We start from the raw sequence: 22,440 nt of genomic DNA, 5'->3' as shown, positions 1-22,440 counted from the left end.
CTGCAAGTGCCCCAGCAGGTGGGGAGAGTCCCTCAAAAGGGGTGGAGGGTGGTGGAGTAGCACAGCAGATATCTTCAGAATTTCAGTGAGTCCTACAATCCGAGGGTGAAGGCAGACCTCCCAGATCATCTGGTCCAAACCTGTGTCTGCCCACATGCCCCCACTGCAATCCTAAAGCTCCCAGGACTGACAGTGTCACTCCCCTTCCTAGAGACTCTGAGACAAAGGAGGTTGGGTGGGGGGAGAGAACGGGGCAAGGGATGGGAAAAACAACTTACAAAAGTTCCTGCTGGCTAAGGTGGGTGTTGAATGCAACTTCCGAACGCAGATGCACTAACATCGCACTTCAGGCCCATCTGTTTTCTGTGCACATTCACTAGATACTATGGGATGGGGACGGTTTGGAAAAAGAAACTCAACTCTCACATACTGTGCTATGTTCAAAAGTTTGAGACGATGTCCTGAATTTATGTGACAACTTTACAATATTTTTCACCTTTTTGGACCTTTCTCATCAAAGAATACTCGGTAATAGTGCTGTAATAAAATTGAAATAACACCCCAGATTTTTGGTATTCAGACAAAGACTCATGCAGACACGTTGCCACTCAGCCTACTGTAACACTTGGGCAATGCCCTGGAAGAGGAAGGCTGGGTCATCTGCGGAGTTTCCCAATTACACTCCAAATCACTTGGGCCAACACAGTTAACGCTTTTGGGATTGACTGGCATCAAGGAAATTATCCTTTTAGTGTCAGTATTATTTCACCCAAAAAAAGGTGACCAAAAAGCTTTCAGAACCAATTTATTGTTTTGTTTTTTTAGAGAAACTGAAAAAGGTGCCACAGACACCTAGGAGAAAGCTACACTTGGTTCCAAAACAGGAGTGATACAATTTCAAGGTCAAGTCCACATCGACATGCAAACTATTTTATTTGAGCAGGTGCAGAGGGGAAAAGGGAATTACGCCTTTTTTTAAAGAGCCTGCGTCTTCCTAAGACCAGTGCCATGATCCATGCATTTCACAGCTGAGCTGAGAATGACAACACCCAATGTGTCCTTTTTAACCCAAGTTCGGCTGAAAGTCAGCTGGAAAATGCTCTGTTAACATAAAGCAGATTTTGATAGACAGGAAGCAAAGATGCATAAATTCATGAGAGCATCTTAAATGACCATTTACAATCTCAACTGATTTTATTTTACTTGAGAAGAGAAAATGTGGAATAACATGGGTAGAAAATAAATCTTTATTTACCAGCCCAGGTTTCTCAACCTCGGCACTACTGATATCTTGTGCCAGATAACTCTTCGTTGTGGGGCTGTCCTTTGCACTGTTGGATGTTTAGCAGCATCCCTGACCTCTACACACGAGAGGTCAGTGGTACCTGTCCCCTCAGTCATGACAACCAAAATTGTCTCTAGACATTGCCGAATGTCCCCTGGGGGGTGAAACTGTGCCCAGTTGACAACCACTGTACTAAACTAAGACAAAATTCTAGCTGTTTATAGCAAAGACAGTTATCTAGAATTAAATCAACTTCCCTGGAAATAGGTCCATTTAATTGTTCCTTCAGCATAGGCAGCATTTCAGAACTGAAGAGGGGGCAGCACTGCTTTTCCTTCTCTGAACATGGGGTCAGAAAACCAAGAGCAGAGAACTCTTCATCCTGTACGTCACCTGTGCTCCCTCGGTGCTCGGATTTCTAACTTCCTCAATAAGGGAGACATAATAACATGAGACCACAGTTCCTGATCATTCTGGAAAGTGATTAACGTTTTTTCTTTTTGGTGAGGAAGATTGTCCCTGAGCTAACATCTGTGCCAATCTTGCCCTAATTTTTGTATGTGGGATGCCTGCCACAGCATGGCTTGATGAGTGGTGTGTGAGTCCACGCCTGGGATCCGAACCTGAGAATCCCAGGCCGCCGAAGTGGAGAGCACGAACTTAACCACTATGCCACCGGGCTAGCCGCCCGGAAAGAGATTAACTTTTTTTTTTTTATTTTATTTATTTTTTTGTGAGGAAGATCAGTCCTGAGCTAACATCCATGCTAATCCTCCTCTTTTTGCTGAGGAAGACCGGCCCTGAGCTAACGTCTATTGCCAATCCTCCTCCTTTTTTTTCCCCCAAAGCCCCAGTGGATAGTTGTATGTCATAGTTGCACATCCTTCTAGTTGCTGCATGTGGGACGCGGCCTCAGCATGGCCGGAGAAGCGGTGCGTCGGTGCGTCCAGGATCCGAACCCGGGTCACCAGTAGCGGAGCGCGCGCACTTAACCACTAAGCCACGGGGCCGGCCCGAAGAGATTAACTTTTATGTCTAGCAAGAGATATGTTTTGAAGTCCTGGAGACCATTCCATCTTATACAAACATGTCCTCAAAAATTGATGACATATGCATACTAAGGCAGACTTCCCATGTAAAAAGATTTGCATGTCATGTCAACAGGTCAGATTCCAGTCCGGTTCCTCTTCTGTTGTACCCTCCCTGGATGTACTCTGCAAATTATCCAGGAGCGCCGAAGGGATCTTTAGGATCCAAAAGCCCAATGATTTTGGAAGATCCGGCTCAGGCTGTGCCAAGAACGTTGTTTGGTCTGAGATCTCCCTGAGCAAACTGCTCACGGTCAGCCCTGGCAGGTATGCCCCTTTCCCAGTTACGTGCTGACCACTGCGCGCTGACCACAGCCAAGAGGACAGGAAGGCCACCGCACCCCCCCAGGCAAAGGGAGCTACCTACCTTACACACCATCTTCGAGAAGGCAGAGGCAAAGAGTCACTTGGTAAAGGGTCTCTCTGTGCAATGCCTTGCTCCAGAAAGATATCCAGCCCCTGTGGGCTCCAGCTTTCAGAAGCAAGTACAGGATGTGAAAGAAGCTGTAACGTGTCACTCCCCATGCAAAGAGTGAAGGGCTTTGCCATGCAGCCATCATATGGATGAGCAAGTACAGCCTTTATTAGATACCCAAATGCTGAGCAACCAAATCCTTGCATATTCTTGTTTACTTCTAAGCAGATCCCATTAAGCCCTGGGCAGTTGGCTAGTTACTCCCTGGATCAAAGTTAAATTAAATTACCCAACAAGCTTCTTTTCAGAGAGAGAGAGACACACACACACACAGACTGACTCACCTTCCAGAAGCTATCCACTTTGCCATATACAAGGGACTGGTTCTGCCTTTTGATTTCGTTAATGTGGTGGATGTCGCTGGAGTTCAGGTGCTGCTCCACCACAAAGCCCAGAAAGCTGTTGTCTGGGGTGTGAGCTGATGTGGAAAGCAAAGCACAGGGCAGTGAGAATTTAATCAGCGAGAGGCAACAACAGTAATTACAAATTTAATACAAGCCATCTCACACATAATTAAATGTTTTCATTTTACCCGGTTCTTTCTTACCTGGGAGGGGCCAGGGACTGCCTGCTCCCACATATCCCCAGCAAAACCTTCACAGGAGAATAATTCCAGGATGGATTACCCTGAACCAAGTCTCGCTCTCTGTGGTGGAAAATACATCTGCCTAAAGAAGCATTCAGCTGTGCTGTCTCCTCCTTCCTGTTACCGCAGCACAAGGTTACTGTCTCCCGACAGAAATGCCCTCATCTAGGTTTTACCAGCTAATGGCCAGAAATTTGTAGGGAACAGGGCTGAGTCAACAGTTCTCAGCAGGGGCAGGGGCCGCTGTCCGGGCAGGCCCCACACAATCTGACCTGACTCCTGCTGTGTTTACCACCCAGTTGGGTAAAAGGGGATTTGGGGGCAAAACCAAGCAACATCACCCCAACCTTGCACATCCTCTGAGAATTACTCACTAAGGAAAGATGTAATTATGGGCTACACTGAAGGGACAGGAGGAAGACAGAAAAAAAGGTGAAGCTCACTGGGATGCAAACCACCCCAAAAAGGCAACCACCACAAGGAACAGTATCTAGTCCACAGAAGAAACTTTTCTGGAAGAGAAAAAGCATTTTCCTCTGGATCTCTCTCATCATTTCAGTTCTAAAATTTCTCTATTTTAACACCTGACCAAGGGGGAAAGCAGTCCCACACTCTCCTCAAACATTTGTCACTTGTGCCTCTAATTTTAAAAGGAATTTCACTGGAAGGCAACAATCAAAAAATAAAAAACAATTGTCTTGATGAAACAGAGACCCTGTTCTCTAATACATTCATTCTGTCCAGAGAAATCTGTTTTTCAGGAGATGACCCTGCAGAGGCCCCACAATATTAAATGAAGCAACCTCTCCGCTTGACTCTGACCTGAATAGAACAGCTATAAATAACTTGAATTGAAAGATACTCGATATTCAGTGAAATCCACACACTGTGGCTTCAACCATAGTAATTCACAGGGTGTTCAACACAAAGTCGGTTCCTTTGTCTTGTTCTGGTTTTCCCCGGACTCAGGAGCCCTTTCCCAGGCAGGAAGCTGGCCCAGAAGGCCCTTAAGATGGGCAGGGGGTGGGTCTGCTGCAAAGGCCTAGGGATCTGAAGCCCCGGGCCCGCTCTCATACACTGTGCACAGAGATGAACAAGGTAACACAGCAGGGAGCTGTGAACTGTGGAGATGAATGAGCTGCATAAATACTGCGTGATCACCATCCGGTCTCGCAGGCTTCTGCCTAATGTGGGTGACAGAACGAAGAGATAACAGGGTTGCAACTGGGGAGTTGTGCTCGGCCTGGCCAATCTGTTATTTCATTTCTGCATTTTTGAACAAGTGCCCAGAGGCAATGGCAATGGCTGCAGTTAGCTGGAAAGTAAATTACTGAATAAATTCTACTGCCAACCAGAGGCAATGGTTGCTTTTTTTTCCTTTTTGACAAGTTGGTGGGGAGGGGATTTGAAGGACTGTGGGGGAGGGGAAGACAGCCTGTGTGCATTCGAAATGTCAATAAGGCAGTTTAAAGTACTTCTTTGTAAAACTTTTGGTTAACTGTAAAAATTTTGAAATAGAATCTGCCACTTTAAACTACGAGATCATGTTTTTAATCTTCAGAAAATTTATGTGGTGACTAAAGCTCCATGCTTTGACAATTACCTCTGCAATTCAGTTATCTAGTCCCTATGTGGGCACTTTTTAAAAAAAATGAAATAATCTAGCATCTAAAACAATAGGTCTTATTTCATGTAATAATATACTCAGATGTAGTCAAAAATAAAATGATCATCAAACCCAAAACAAAATAAACTCATGTATGTATATATATTTGTGTCAGAGATTCCCCTTGATTATAGTTTGAACAGTGAGAAGGAGGGAAAGTAAGTTATCTCTTCAAAAAACTTGTGGGAAGTGGCGGGCTTCTGCTGAATATAATTTGGTACTAAATCAACTCTGACATTGTATGAAGAACGAATTTCACATACAAGCTCCCCTCTACGTTCCCAGCCAAACACTTCATTTCAACTCCTCTCTCTCATCTGGAGATGTTAACTTGGGGATCGACAACCTGCAAGTACAGCTGAAGGACCTTAGATGAGACTTAAGGAAAAATGACGGTTGTGCTTAGAAACAGCACCACCACATTTCACGAACACCTACCAGATCCTCCGTATTTCTTCCCAGGTAACGCTGAACCTGTCACAGGCCACTGAGCGTCTGCAACATGAGGGGTTGCTCCGCTGTGACCCACCCAGCAGGAGACTGGGAAGTAACCAAAGGCCCAGTGTGGATCGATTCCAAGGAGCTGGCCAGCAGCTGGGTGTGCCTGCCTGGTGACATCCTCATGGAGCACCCTGGTCCGAACACACGCGTTCCTAACGTTGCTTATAATAACCCAAAAGCCGCAAGCAAAGCTGATGCTATCTGAAATGACCTTTTGGTGGAGATCCAATCTCAGACCAAGCTTTCTCTTTTGTTCTGCCTTATGATGGGAACATAGACTTTAGCTGTGTTGGGAGGGTTTCAAAGAGAAGTTATTTACATTTCAAGGTAAATCAAAGAAATCCCATTATAAATGAGACACAGGAAATCCTGTACTTTTGGAAATCGCTCCGTCCCAGGAGATAAACAAATGTGATTTTAAAAAATGGCTGATGTTTGACTTCTGCCTATGTGCTGAGTTCTAAGTGCTTCATAGTGACTACTTTATTTTATCTTCATGACAACCTAATAGCATGTTTGCACAGATGAGAAAAGAGAGAGAGAGAAACTTAAACTACCCAAGTCTACACGCTAGAAAACGACAATGTTGGGATTCAGAGCCAGACCAGCTGTTCCAGAGCCCAAGCGCCTTAAAGCACGCTAACACACAGTCTCATAGTCCAAATATTTTATTTTCTGGGCCCTGTGAACTATAGTGCTAAACACGCTCCAGAGGAAAATAATGTTATAAGCTAGACCAAAATACACATGAAAGACCTAGGAAAAATATATATATAGTATTACTTCAGTTTCTTGAGCAACTTATGCTATATGTATTTGGAACCATGCTGATTTTTTTTATATGCTACAGACTGGAGAGGATTTGCTAAACATTAGCAATGGTCTTAAAATAATTTAAGACAAACATTTTATTAAGAAAAGCATTATTTTAAGCACTTTGGAAGCACCTATTTCCAAATGATTACAAATCAATGTGATGAGTTTCCTGAGCAGGTTACAGTGATGACTATTTTAAGAACTACTGTTAGTTTAGCCTGAATAAGTCATTCAAGGACAAACATTCTAGAGCACTCTTTCTACAGTCCAGGTTATATGCTAGATATTGAACTCAGCATAAAGATGAGTTTCTGCCCTCACAGAACTTACCAACTACTTAATAAATGAGGTATATACTATAGCTACCAAGCAGTAATAATGGCCTCTTTTGAAATATAATTCAAAATTTTTAAGTCAAATGTACCCTTCTTTCAATTGCGTGAATCTCTGAGATCTGTTTTTTCTATCACCAAGTCCTAAACATCTCTAAGAAGTGCACATATTCATTTTAACAGGTTGTCTGGTAGCCTTTAACCACAGCTGGCCTGACAGTGTTGGGTACCCTCAGACCACCTGGTTCAGTCACCAAGGGCAGAAACCCCAGAGCCAGCCTGGGATCCTCCCTCAGCCCTCATAGCCAGCCAATCAGCAAGTCCTGGGAATGTCAGCTTCTCAAAACCCATCAACTCCTTCCCTCCTCTTCACCTTCCTTAGTCTGGCCTCATCAATTCTTGTCGAGACTTCTGCCATAATAAGCTTTTCTTTTCCCTAAATAGAAATGGTTTTATTGGTTTTCCTGATTATAATAGAAATATATCTCTGTGTAAAACCTTTTTCAGACAACAAAGAAAGATATAAGGAAAGAAAGATGTCACCCATCATCTTACCACCTAGAAATAACCACTATTAGTGGGCTTTTTTTTTTTTTAAGACTTATGAATCTTTTTTGTCCTCAAACCAAAATTGGATCCTACTATACCTACTCTTTTGCAAACTTTTTTCACTTACACAATGTGCCACAAGTATCTTTCTGGGTTAATAATCACAGCTCATCACTACTTGTTAAAGCAGTACCATACTTCAGTGCCTGAACTCATTCTATCAGCTGGGATGCCCCATGGCTCTGGTCTGCCAGCATCGCTTTATGGAACTAACCACACTTCCCCCAGGCCATGCAATTCTGTTCCATTCAGGTGGTTGGATTGGTGCTAATCCTGACTCCTTGACTCCTCCTCTCTCCCCACACCTCCAAGGATGGGCACATAACCCAGAGGACTCTACCTGACCAAGGCTCAGCTGAAAAATGGGTTTATGATCCAAATCCCACCAATCACAGTTGCTCCAGGACTAGTCAGAGCTACTTTTGAAGTCAATATCTTTCTGCTACAGTCACTAAGCTGGCAAGCTGGAAGTCTAGAGCTGCAGATGTCATCTATGTGCCCACGTGAGGACAGCCTGCCCTGAAAATGATGCCAATCCAGAGACATGCAAAGCTGAGATATGGAGAGAGTGAAGATGTCCTCCAAGCCCTGAATCCAGCTCTGCCTAAAGCTGGTTTCAACAATTCCCAGTGACAAGAGCCAACAAACCCTTGTGACTAAGTCCATATGACAGAAATCCTGCCTAACACACCCTACCACAAGACATTTAGGATGCTTCCAATTCTCGACTACCCAAATCAACAAATGTTGTATATCATCGCACCCTTGTAAACTCTGCAGTGGATTTCTAAGTAGTCTCCAAACCACCAGCCTTGCTCCTTCCTCCCTTTCTCTCTGCTCCCTAATTCCAATCCATGCTCTGCGTTGCTTGACAAGGTATTCTTTGAAACAAATATATGACTATGGCAGTTTCCTGCTGAAAACCTTCACCTCCTCCAGGATGAAGCAGAGCCCAGCTTCCCTACCATTCCAGCTTCATCTCAGGTCACCCTCCCACTGATACCTCTGCTCCATGCTGACCTATTTGGGGTTTTTCAGTGCCACATTTTTTCACCTTATCTCATGCTGGCATACGTCTGGCATGTCTATTGCTTCCTCCTCCCTGTAAGTCTCAGCTCCTATCACCTCCAAGTTGAGGGATTCCATAACTCCCTAAAACTGGAAGCAAGTACCCCTCCTCTTAGACCATGAAGAATTAGAGCTCTGATTACATACTACTGTCTCCCCTGATGGACTATATGCTCCTTGAGGACTAAGTCATGATTTATGTAGCTCTTACTTCCCAGAGCCCAGAGCATAGTAGAATTTGAGTAAATATTTGTTGAATGCACTATTAAGTCAACGATGAATGTGTAATTAACTAGTGTGATGGACTCTGTAGGTAGATCTACATTACAAACAGCAGAGCCCATGCCTAAACTATCTCCAGCATCATGCTCTTTGCACACAAGCTCCAAAATCAAAGCCCATTCTTCTTAAGATTCATCATTAGCCAAGACAGCTCACTATTCCATCCTTGAACATAGCTCAGGCCTGGTGTATTATAGGTGTTCAATAAATATTTACTGAATTAACAAATTAACATATCTTTTTATCTAGGTCACAAAGTAGATGTTGGGGAGAAGGCAAACAAATCAGTGACACACTTTTAAAATTCTAACATCACAGGCTTCTAAATATCATTCATTCATTCAACATTCAGCACATTGAGCACTTACTATGAGCCAGGCAACAACTGAGAAGTTCAAGACATACAAGGGAACAAGATAAGCACAAATGAAGCTCCCCTCACTGACCTACCATTCAGCTGAAGAGACAGGCGGTAAATAAGTAAACAAATAAAATAATTCAATGTCATACATAAAAAAGAAATAAACACAATTGGTTTGGTAACCAATATTGAACTCTAATTAACGTTGAAACATCTAAAGGTTAAGTGTTCTTTTACGCATCTCAAGAAAGAAGATGGATTGATAGAGAGAAGATAGACATCAGGACTGATATGTCATAGAACAAATAAAGCAAACTACTAACTGCAGAGTCTAGGCTGTAGGTTTCTATTGTACATTTCTTTCATTTTTCTTGTATATTTGAAAAATTTCATAAGAAGATAGGAAGAATATAGGCTGCTGTCATTCGTGGTATTCACAATGCTGATGCTGATTCCGATGATGATGAACCTGACGTGGTAGAAACAACTTTACTGAAAAATAAAGTTGGTTTTAAAAACTGTACATAGATAGTGATGTCATGCTTTGAATTTTACCAAAACTGATTTTTTTCAAATGGTAGTGATACTAACCTCTTCGAGAGACAGAAAAGCCTGGGATGCAGGCTAGGGAAACTATTATGTACAGTTGAGTTGAAAAGATGAGGGCCTGAACTGCTGACAGAAGGCACACCAGAGTAAATTTCTCAAGTGTCAAAAAGCAATTTAGAAGAGAATGGACTCCTTAGAAGAACATCACTCCTGAAGGCTGAGACCCAGACTGAAGAAACTGCAAGGCTGATCCTATTACTCACTGGTCTGCACAGAAGTAAAAGGCGAGAGTCCTCCTGATCCAAGTTAAAGGCCAAAAAGGCAGTTTGAATCACAAACAGCTCCTCTCCTTGTCAGGCCTTAAAAATAAAATCATACATGGAAGCAACTGATCCTTAGCTGAAGCCAACAAGTTTGTCATTTACTGGCATGAAAGGGAACTGGCTCGTTTTCTAAAATTCTTGTTTTGTTCAGGCAAAACTTTTGGTCTACAAGCTACTATTCCAACCTGATCATGCAAATAAACAAGCCCATGAGCCCCAGATCCCGGGAGAAACTCAGAGTTAGAATGTCAATGACAACGACAATCAGTATGATTTGAAGAACTCGTGAAAGCCCAACCACGTGAATAAGTTCTGTGGGATGACAAAAGAGAGCAACATGAGGCCACTGGTCCCAAGAAGCTTCTGTCATCTTAAATTTGTACCACCCTTCTTACCCTTCCCTACATTGCTGCATGGAGAAAAAACAGAACAGGCTTTACTGTTCAATTTAATTCAATCAATAAATATTTTCTGCATGCCTACTCTGTGCCAGGCATTCTTCAGGTGTGAGTTTCAGCGATGAACAAAACAGACAAAACGTCTAGTAGTATATGCCTCAGATTCCACAGTAGGAAAACAGAAAATCAACAAAAGTAAGTGAAGCATAAATGCTGAGTGGTAATACAGTTAAGAAGGAAAATAAAGCAGGGAAGGGGTGTAGGAAGTTAGGGGAGAAAGGAGTTGCATTTAAAAAGGGAGGGAGGGTGTCAGAGTTAGTCTCACTAAAGTGACATGGGAGTTAAAGACCTAAAGGAGGTAATATGAAAGTCTAAGGAAAGAATGTTCCAGAAGATGGAACAACTAATGCAAAGGTCCTGGGGTGGGAGCATGCCTGGTCCATCCAAGAAACAGCAAGGAGGCTAGAGAGCAGTGAGCAAGAAGACCTGTAGTAAGAGATGAGGCCAGAAGGGAAGTGGAGCCAGACCACACCGGAGCTTGAGGCCACTGGGATGACTCATCCTTCCCTACAGTGAGATGCCATGCATTGTGAGTGTGGGAGTGTCATGATCTGACTTATGTTTAAATTAACTCCATTTTGTAGTTGGGGAAAACTGGGTCTGTTTGTTCTTTATTAATTAATTCAACAGATATTTATCACCAATGATGTTACCACTTCAGGTATTCAGGACTCAGCAGTGATCATGCTGGTGGGGCTCACACCGTGGGATTCAGGCTGGAACATAGGTGCTGTGAGAGCCTCAGAGCAGGAGCGTCTGGCTCAGGAAAGGAAGGCTTTCTGGAGGACATGACATCTCCCTGAAGGATGAGCAGGGTGTACACAGGGGTGGGGGGGAGGAGTGAGGGACAGGGGCTTCCAGACAAAGAAACAGCACATGCAATGGGCTGGATGTCACAGAGCACTTGACACCCTGGCAGACACCTAAAAGCCAAGTGGAGGCAAGACAACATCAGAGAGGCCAGCAGGGGCCAGACAGTATAAAAAAAGGGAAGGGGTTAGAGATGAAGTGGGCAGGCTCTAAACTGACACCTCCAGAATCCCAATCTGGAGGAGTGACGTCAGCATCATGGCAGAGTGAGCTGTTCCCTTTGTCTCTCCCCTCTACACTACAACTAAACAGACATCCATTAACCAACAGAGGCTTCCCTACACAGCACAACAGGACGCCTGAGAGACCCGTGCAGCTCTACTTCAGAATCTCCCATCTGTTCTTCATTCAACTCCATTACAGCTCCCTGTCTTTTCTGCCCCAAATTTCCACACATACCAAGAAACACTGACTATTCCCCAGCCTCGACAAGAACTACAGAATGTGAGCACCCAGAAGGTAAATTCTTTGGTGTCTTCATATTGTGAACGACAGCTGAAATGTGGCAGGTACTCAAAAAATTATTAATTAAATAAAAATAAACCATTACAAACAGGCTTTGCCTGGAGAACAGGAAATGTCCTATGATAGGGATATGAATAGTAAGGTTGTTAAGCAGACTACTAAACGTTACTGAAACTTTTCAACTACAGGATATAAATATAAGTCTGAGATGAAACTTGCCTGAAACCAGGGATGAGGAATCTGATAATCTCCACTATTGCTACTTTCAGCCACAGTTTCCAGAGAAAAAGAGGAAAAACGTTCAATTAGATACAGATGTTTTACCACTGCTGATGTTTTTACAGAAGCCAAATGTGAAAGAGGGTGTCATGCAGATAACTAGAACTATTCAAATACAGGATAACTCAAGGTACAAGCCATCAACTTCAGGGTTTTAGTTTCTCTCGTAAATGGTATAGGCAAATGTCTTCTCTGTTTTATTTATCTGTGGGCAGATTTCTTTCATTTGTTTACTAAGGTATAACACACCTTGTTTGGGACTGAGAAAAATAAGAGATTGCCTTCAGGAGTTTAGAACAAGCAGTATGCACAGCAGACTAAAGGCCGCCACTGAAATAATGCCTAAATGTAGGGTCAAGCCAAGGCCAGAAAAAGCAACAATTCTCAACAAGAAATAACAAAAGTATCCCAAAATAAATACAAATTAGGAGCTAGCCACTTGATGGACTATAAAACAGGCTTGGAAACTATGGTTTTAAAAGTAGAACCTTGAAAAAAATTATGATATATTAGGTGGGAAAAAAAAAAGGAGATACACAATTTTAGTATGTTTGTTACAACTATGTAAAAACGTACTGATGAAAAAGATAATAACGCTTATGTTAGGGTATGGGAGCCTTTTTCAGTGAGGGGAGGCTCTCCCTGTTTTTGTAATAGGGTTATGTTTTGTTTTAGTTTGATTGGAAAGATGGAGGGACTCGAATAGAGTCTTCAAGAAAAAAATCAAATTTTGCTATGAGGGGTATTTGAAGGAGGCAAGAGTGGCGAGGAATCTGGGTGGCAGAGGCCAGCAGGCTGTCTGGTGAGGTTGCGCCAGGACCTGGGGAGGGATGTGGTTGGGGGAGAGAAGGGCAAGGGCGGCTCGAGGCCAGAGAGCCCAGGGTCTTGAATATTTTGCTATGGACTTTGGACCTGACTCTGTGGGCAAAGGGAAGGCACCATGGTCTTTAAGGCGGAATAGCTTGGTCCAGGCTGAGCTTTCAAGAGGTGGCTCTGGTGTCAGGAGGAAGGCCTTAGTGCCTACTCAGAGGCCATGCCACAGTGTGGACAAGAGGTGAAAGCAGGAACCAGGTCCCTGCCTTGAGGGAGGAAAAACCAGACTTCTCAGCTTCCTGGAAAAAACCATCACTCAACAGATCTAATCAAAAGGGCTTAGTGGTGTCTGACCACTTGGTCCCTATAGAAGCTGCTTAGGAAGGTTTCAGGAATAGTCTATGCTGACACATACAAAATGCCCAACTGCAAACAGAATACACGGAGAGGATGTTCCAGTGAAACTCTGAGAATTGGGGCAAAACAATCAAGACACACTAGGTTTTTCAACCTGTAGAAACTCCACCAACTCAGTGAGGAAATGAGTTAGAGGAGAAATAGAAGCAGCCTTAAGGTGAGCAGTGTAGTACTCTGAATATCATTCTAGAACAAACGCGCTCTGGTCAGGAGTACAGCCACGCACTGCATAACCGTTTCGGTCAATGGGACTGCATATACGACGCACATCCCATAAGATCAGTACCATAAAGCCTCGGTGTGTAGTAGGCTATACCATCTAAGTTGCGTAAGTACACTCTGTGACGTTTGCACAACGAATCTGCCTAATGATGCATTTCTCAGAACACATCTTTGTCATTAAGCGAAGCATCACTGTATCTCATTTCACTGCTCCTAAAGATGCTTCACCAATGGTGCATTTTTCTCTTTCTTTATTCTTCTGCTGGGCCCTTTCTGACTGGCCTCCCCCATGTTCTCTCTGCACTCTACAGGTGCCAGAACACTGCTAAATCTCATAATAGGAAAGCTGGACTTGAAGATTTGATTCTACAAGTACAACACTGTATTTCTGTGGTCTCTGAACTTTTCATTGTGCACCTCATCAGTAGAAAACAATCTAAGGACACCTGCAATACATGTGCATATTTATACATCACTTATATGATTATCATCAGCCCATATATTAAGCACTAGTAGATTTGTCTCATTGGTTAAAAATTAATAAGGAATAAATAAAATTTTGACATTTTCAGCTTATACTCAAAGGAATGGTCTTCCCTTTCAGACCACTAGAACAGCCATGTTGATCCAAATGGGGAGGAAATGAAAGATTCTGTGGGAACAACAGGGCTGGACTGGACCCTACTCCTTTGTCATGCAGGAAGGAAGGGACCCTCTCTCAGGATGCACCCAAGTTCTCTGTGGGCAGGCTCTGGAATGCAAGGTGCAGGCAGGAGTCACTGTTTTCTGCTGCAAATTCTCCAGCTGAACATCTCAATATGATAAAGGTCTCAAATTGCTTCATTCCCCTATTACTTCCATTCAGGACAGCCTCATCCATGAGGAAGTATTCTATCAACTTGTTACTTGATGAATTTAGCAACCATTGATGATTCCTGCCTTGCTCCATTGTCTCATTAGTTTTAAAATGCTGATTTTCTAATTCTTCATTCCTTTTGCATCTATTAGCTGTAATTTCTCCATGATTAACAACTTTCTCTCATCAACTATTTGATTATCTTCAAATACAATTGTCCTAGAGAGGCAGGATCAAAGCTGGTCTCTTTCCCTTTATTTTTCAGAGTAACGAAGTGGTGTCCTAGCAACTTGCAAAGGTGACCAATTGATTTTGTGGGTTTTTCTCATTTGGAGTATCATTCTGGACTCATGGATTATTTGTCATTGGTTTGATTTCAATCCACTGCAGCCATTATTGTTTTTAATGCTCAAATTACCCCATCTTTGGCTCTTGTGTCCTTCTGACTCACCCCAGTGGTCTTTCTTAGCTTCCTTGCTTTCTGGCAGGACAAGATGTCCCATCTTGAACGCTTCCTGCCCTAGACCTGGAACGAGCTGTTAACCCTAGGAGGAGGTTCCCTTTAGTGGGAAAGGCATTTAGGGAATCTCAAACTGAGTAATAAGGATACTCATTGCTACTGGATTGTCTTTACTTTAGATCCTTCTCAAAGTATAGAGCTATGAAACATTTCTATTTTAAAGAGAAAAAAATAAGTTCCTATTGAGATTTCCTATTCAAGTTGAAGGTTATTCAGTCTATATAAATTCTTTAAGTACTCCCTGCTTCTTGTATATTGAAAATCTTGGTTCCTAGAGCATACCTGTAATAGTTTCAAACAACAATATAAATATTTCCCACTATGAATGTATGGTCCAAAGATTGTATTCTAAAGTCACTTGGAAAAAATTATTTTCTGTGTGAGAGATTAACACCAACCTAATATATCACTAGGTTTGTTTGTTTCATTTTTTTCAATCTGTTTTCAATTATTAGTTAACACTTTTTTCTTTTAGATTTTTCTTTTTAAATTATGTAAAACATTTACATGGTTCCAAAGTCAAAGTAAGGTTAAGTAAGATTAAGAGACATCTGCTTTCTCTCTCTGTCTCTGCATGCCCCCCTCCTCCAGTGCTAATCATTTTTATCAACTTGTTATTTATTCTTCCATTGCTTCTTTGAAAACACAAGCCAATTCATAACACCAACATATATACACATTCCTCCTCCCTACTCTTCTCATGTAGAAAGGAGTATCTCTGCACACTGCCCTGCACCTTGGTTTTTATCACTTACAGTATCCCAGACATCTCCCTCCAGAACAGTGGAGACCTTCCTCATCCCTTTACAGTTACACAGTACTTTACTCTGTCAATGGACCATGTTATTCACTCAATCCCCTATTATGAACATTAGGGTTATTTCCAGTCTTTTCCTATTACAAATAGTGCCACCATAAATGGCCTTGTGCACATGCCATTTCTTATAGTTGCTCATGTATCTTTGGGATAGATTCTTAGATATGATCTGCTCAGTCAAAGGAAAGATGCACAGGTAGATTCGCTACATCGTGACAAATACCCTCCCACAAGGGTATACCATACCATACTGCATTCTCACCACTAGAGTAGGAAAAGACTGGTTTCCCTGAGCCTCACCACTGGAACAGCTATGCTGGCAAACTTTCAGATTTGGGCCAATCTGATATGTGGGACATGGTATCTTGGTGTCGTTTTAAAATGCATTCCTCTTGTCAGTGAGGCTAACGTGTTTTCATATGTTTGGGGTAATAAACTGCTTTTTCCTCTGAACTGGTAATAGCTTTTGCCCATTTTCCTATTGGATTGTGGCACTTTTTCTTCTCAATTTTTAGAAGGTCTTTATACTTTAGTGACATTAACCCTCTGTGATAGAACTTGCTTATGGTGTTCCTTGTTGTTGTTATTCTTTTTGCCATACAGGTTCTTATTTTTAAAAGGCAGTCCAATGTATCAATTTCCCCCTGATGCTGCTGAATTCTGACTCAGTTAGGAAACTTCTCCCCTTCCCAGGCTAATAAGAATTAATCCATGTTTTCAACTTTAGTTACATTTTAATTTCTTTCAATTCAATCAACCAACATTCCTGCAGTCCTCTATCCATGAAGAACAAAATAGGTTTTTTAGGACTCTGAATACCAACATTCTAAAAGAGATCTTTATACTTCTGGAAAAGCCTCCTATTTCTACTCTCTGGATATAAGGAAACACCTTATCCTGTGGAGGGCATACATACACCATGTCATTTAGGCAACTTTGGCCATTTTGGACATAGCTAACATTTGATATAACACACAGGTCACATCTTACATTATTTTGTATGACCTCATCCCAGACCCTCAAAGTCACACAGCAAAGCTAAACCAGAGGCTAACTCTAACCATGCCTCACCATGCTGACCAGCCATCTGTCACCTAACATGCCATATATGAGTTTGTTCCCTGAACTGTGCCCCAGGGACAAGTTGCAACAGCAGGATGATAAAGCTTCAAGAACAATAATAATAATGTTTACAGTGCATATAGCACACACTCACAAATCTCTCTGAGCTAAAAAGAACATTTAAACACGAGTTGATTTTTAAAATCACTCCTCCATCTGCCATAACTCTTCTTAATTCTCCCTTCTCATACCCTACACCTAAGGATTAGTCCAATGTGTTTGCTGTCACATTTAGTGAACTTAAGGGTCATCTTCAGGTAACCGCATACAAGGTGGAGGGGCCACCACACAGGAAAATGCAGGGCAGGGGTCCCTTGGGGCTTAGCTCAACAAAGCAAACAGATTCACATCTCTGATGTTAATCCTAGGATGGAAACGTCTGGATTAAAATCATTCTGATAATTTAGGAAAATGGGAATTCTCCACTCAGAGCATCCAAACGAACTGTTTAACTCACGTGACCTTGCATTTCCAGAACAGGACTTCACCTCATCACCAAGGTCCACTGACTTAAACAATACATTTATTTTTGGCATGAATACTATCAAATTTAGAGTTTGGCTTCACAATCCGCAGCTAATTATAAATGAAATGAGGCTCAAGGCAGGTAATCTGATAGCAAATGAGCACTGAAGAAATGGTAAATGTAGGAAAAGAACTCGATAGAAAAATGCCGAGAGCCTCAAGTGGAGGGCACTTAGTGCATCAGCTTTTAGTGTGCCCGCTGAGTCATTCTGTAAAACAGGCACTGCTATTGGCAACAATGACACCGCATGAGCACGAGGTGAGTGTTTAAGAAGTCAGTAAAGTGTGAAACAGGGTTTAAAACAGTTTCATTTTTAAAAGGCTAACTTTTTCCTTTATAAAGTTTGATGCTTAAATCACTAAGGTTTAATTATTTGTAAAATGTATGGACATGAGAGACCTCATTCCTCATCAGTAATCAAGTGGACCCTAAACAGCGTCTGTGTGGCATGACACGTGTTTAGTGCCTGCCAATCCAAAGTGGGCCCAAAGTACTCTCCCAAATCGTTTCTGGTGATACTTCATATTGAGCATTTATTTCCAGAACACTTCTAAGGCTTTTCACAAAATGCTCACATGGCCTTTCAATTCCAATAAAAAAAAAAAATCAGTTATTCCCAAGGGCAAGTTTCAATAGCACACATTTCTACAGCTAAGGGCCCTGAGAATCATAACCCAAAATATATGGCCACACCATTTCTTTTCCCACCTGTTTTCAGTGGCATTCTGGAAAGCAGGGCTGAAACACGAATACTCACGGAACATGGTATAAAACTGCTGTGGGTTCAGATTCCATTTTCCCCAGGGGGTCTTGTGGCCTTTGGATTGGGCATAGCTAGCATGGTTAAACTCGGGCTCAGTGCCGAATGAGTCCAGGACTCGGAGCATGCATCTGAAAGAAGAAAGCACGGCGGGTAAAACTACTGCCTTGACCCCAAAGTTCAAAAGGTACAAGCTTTAACCCCTCCTTCCGGACCACCAAAAATGGACAAAAACTTTTAGTTAGAAATGCTACTGGGCAGGAAGTGAGAGTTTTTAGAATAGCTTGGATACCAAACATCCCCATGTGTTACTTTTGAGCCTAGGCCATCACACAGCAGATATGATTTGCTTCAGGTTAGTTGACTGATCATAGAGATCGCTCAAATACCAGTGAAATAAAAAGTTCCATGAAAGCTGAAACTGCAGACTGCCATGTTCACTGCTGTACTCCCACCCAGGGCCAAGCATACAGTGGTGTCTAATGAACAACTGTTGAAGAAACAAAGAACTACCATTTTTCAAGGTTGTCTGAATGCTTATGTCCTCCAAAATTTCATACGTTGAAATCCTTACCCCACCAAGGTGATGGGGCTTTTGGGAGGAGACTGGGTGACAAGGGTGGAGTCCTCATGATGGGATTAGCACCCTTATAAAAGAGACACCACAGAGCTCCCTAGCCCCTTCCATCATGTGAAGACACAACAGAAGTCTGAGACCTGGAAAAGAGCCCTCCCTCAACCACGCTGGCATGCTGATCTCGGACTTTAGCCTCCAGAACCGTAAGCAATAAATGTTTGTTGTTTATAAGCCTCCCCATCTTCAGTATTTTGTTACAGCAGCCCAAATGAACTAAGATGGAGGTCTTATTCTGCTTAAAACCCATGGCATGCCTTATCTCTTTCAACAATCATTCAACGTTTTCATCAATTAACCAGAGCACGTGAATGATTTTAGGTAAAGTGTAGAAACTCGCTCAATAGGCAGTGGTGATTTTTATGTATTTGATAGTAACAGAACATTACTGCTTTCTCCCAGAGCCTGAAGAAGTGAAACTGAAAGATGTTTCATTTGGCTGTTCCACCAAAGCCTTAGAACAGGATCGGCCAAATCTGGTCTACACCTATTTTTTTTTTTTTTTTTAATGTGAGGAAAATCAGCCCTGAGCTAATATTCCAATGCCAATGTTCCTCTTTTTGCCGAGGAAGGCTAGCCCTGGGCTAACATCCGTGCCCATCTTCCTCTGTTTTATATGGGACACCGCCACAGCATGGCTTGACAAGCGGTGTGTCGATGTGTGCCTGGGATCTGACCCTGCGAACCGCAGGTCACTGAAGCAGAGCGTGCACTTAACCTCTATGCCACCGGGCCAGCCCCTACACCTGTTTTTATATGACCTATGAGCTAAGAATGATCTTTATACTTTTAAATAATTTAAAAAAAAAAAAAAAGAAAGAATATTTTGTGACATGAAAATTATATGAAATTTTCAGTGTTCAAAAATGAAGTTTTATTTGAACACAGCCACATTCAGTTGTTTACATATTATCTGTAGCTGCTTTCACACAGTAACAATGGAGTTCAGTAGTTGCAACACACTATATAGCCTGCAAAGCCTAAAACCTTTACTATCTGGCCTTTTACAGAAAAAGCCTGCTGACCACTGCTTTCGAGTACACAAAGAATGACCAACTGGAAGAAAGGAATCAATACTGAAACAGCATTTATTGACTTTGGTTACATTTCTTTCACCACTGATTCTCGAAACATTGATGTAAATTTAGCTCGTGACTAGCCAATAAAAATAGCTCTATTTTCTGTTATGTATCACTAATACTTTTGAATAGCTCTTATTGGACCAACAAGCATAAAAATAAGTAAAGATTAAAGCACTCATTTTAGAATCAGATGATGGCAACAATTTTCAAATATCTAATTCAGTTTTTTTCTTCTTTTTTCCTCTATTAGTAGGAAGTCATTCTTCCAACTTTTTTTTTTTTAATGTCAGTGTGCAATTCAGAAAAATGTCCTAACACCAAAGACAAGTTTCCAGAAAGAGTAAGGGTAAATCGCTATTTTAGCATGAGGATTTTCTCATCAGAGATCACCACCCTTTGTCTAGACTAGGAAGAGAAGAAAGAGACAGAGAAGGCAGAGTGGAAGGAGGGTGGGCGATGACCACAAAGTGAAATACAAGCCGACCACAGAAAGAGCTTCCTTGTTTCAGATTTCTGTGTGGCTCTCAAGTAACATGCTATCATCACAGTGACAATTTTCACAATATCACCAAGAACATGTCATCAGTCTGGCAGTTAATAGGTAGACAGAAATGGAGCCCACAGTCCAGGAAAAAGAGAGCTAGGGACCCAAGGAAATGACCAATTGTGTTTCCCCTGCTCTTTGAATAACTCAGCATTCTTTTTCTCTTCTTAATGAAACACTGCCATTTCTTAACACATTTTTTTAATATACTTAACTTATATTTAGAAACTCAACTGAATTAAAAACTCTTAATTTAAAAAATCTTAATTAACTCTTTAACTTAATATTTTAAAATAAGATATGAAAGCAACTGGTTGGAGCCTGTATATGTTCTTCTGAGAAAGATGGCAGTGCCTCAAAAGCAGCAGGGACAATAGTGGCAGCTCTGCAGAAGGTCACTGTGACAGGAGGGAGGAGGAGAGGGAGAGACACAGTGACAGGTGGGGCTGTGGAAGGTTCAGCTCCCGCCAGAGGACCAGCGCTGGGATTCAAAGATTACAGCTCTGTGCAGGCGCAGCAGCAGAGACAGGCAGCCTGCTCACAAGAAACCTTTGCCTTGAAGGCACTTCCGCTTATTTGCAGTGGACTCGAACAGACTACGCTCCTCTCTAGCTTGTGACTATTTTTCACTTGGAGTTTTACTAGTGTTATTCTTAATTTGGATAATTAAAACAAAGCTTGAAGAGTAAAGCTGCCTGGCAGGAGCCTAACTCTTGAAAGCTTGGACTTTCTATACAGCGCCTAGATGTAAGCTACGTGACGTTGGGCTTCTTCCCAACAGAAGGCTATAGAATGAATGATTGCGTGTCTCAGAAACTCGTCATTCTATATCCTTATACTTGAAGCTTTGGTTTGGGAACCATTTTTCAGCTTATCTGGGGCTGGCCTTATAAACCAGAGGCAGGAGACTGATCTCTGTCTACGGGCGGCAGAGGCTTAACGTTATAGTTTTCCTTCTTCAATCACTCTCTACCTCTGCGTGTTTTGGAACTGTGTTTGTTTTGTTAATATTTATGCCACTCCTCTAATATCTTTTGTGTGTCTGGAGCATCGGGAACAGACTGATGACTTAAAAAGATATTTGCCTTCCTGCCCGCAGCAGCTGGCCTCCTCCTAACAGGGATGGCCGCAGCAACGCCAAATGACTCCCGGAAAATTCTCTTTGCTGTAAGCCACACTATTACGAGATGGAGGCTCACAACCTCCTTGTCAGGACCTACTTTCCAATTTGGAGTTTGATGTAAAACATGGTATATCTTGGACTATTTGCATCTCACTTTCCTGTGTGTTCTCAATGCTCAGCTAAGTCTTCAGATGAAGCGACATGGGTATCAGTTTTGCAATACCCAGCAGTATACTAGCTGCATGTAGGCATTTAATAAATGTTTAATTGAATTTCCTGGGTCCCTACATAAATTGTACAGAATTTACACATATTTTTCCAAGATCAAGAGGACTCAAGGGTTTGCTCCTAAATGAAAGATCAGATGATAACTTTATATTTAATGGAATGCATACCATCTACTAAGATGAATACAGAGATCCCTGACAATTTCTAATCTTCAAAAGGGAAAGAAGTGGGCAAGAAACTTTCTAGAGGACCCGCTTGGCCTTTTGATGAAATCTTAGCTTCATCACACCACAAAGACGGCAGGCTAATGTACTTGTAGACTTCCTGCGGTATCACTGACCTAATATCATTAACTAGCTAATATCACTACTGTAGAAGATCTATTAAAGAAAGGAGAGATAAACATCACACTCTGTCATAAAACCCCCTCTGACATGGTGCTTTTTCACCCAAGAGGAATCAAATACCAATCAACGGGTAACCATTTTAATAATGAAGTCATCCTTTTTAATTGACCGAAACACTGCCACTGAGAATATTTCTCCATCCAAACAGCCCTTCTAGGGATGCCCATAATGCCCAATTCCTTTTGCATATTTATCAGATGCCCGCCAATCACATAATGCCAGAGAACAACAGCTCTGCTTTTCCTTGTTTTTTTTGATGCTGTAGCTAAAAAGAAAAAAAAAAATGTTTGTTTACTTACATGGCTTATTAACCAAGAAGAAAGATGGTTACTTCTGCGTAACTGAGAATAAATATG

General features: G+C 42.0%; 1 protein-coding gene across 4 annotated transcripts in view; it reads right to left on the bottom strand.

Annotated features, from left to right (window-relative positions):
- The window catches only part of MGAT5 (alpha-1,6-mannosylglycoprotein 6-beta-N-acetylglucosaminyltransferase), a 324,721-nt gene that overhangs the window by 86,602 nt on the left and 215,679 nt on the right, over positions 1 to 22,440 (bottom strand). For all 4 annotated transcript variants that reach the window (XM_058548850.1, XM_058548848.1, XM_058548849.1 and 1 more), the window contains 2 exons: positions 18,064 to 18,197; positions 3,133 to 3,266 (listed from right to left, as the gene is read on the bottom strand). In XM_058548850.1, the coding sequence (XP_058404833.1) occupies positions 3,133 to 3,266; positions 18,064 to 18,197 (268 nt within the window). The remainder of the gene's footprint in view (positions 1 to 3,132; positions 3,267 to 18,063; positions 18,198 to 22,440) is intronic.

Source organism: Diceros bicornis, chromosome 10, assembly GCF_020826845.1.
Source record: "Diceros bicornis minor isolate mBicDic1 chromosome 10, mDicBic1.mat.cur, whole genome shotgun sequence".
NCBI lineage: Eukaryota > Metazoa > Chordata > Mammalia > Perissodactyla > Rhinocerotidae > Diceros > Diceros bicornis.
This window is presented reverse-complemented; position numbering and strand designations above follow the sequence as displayed.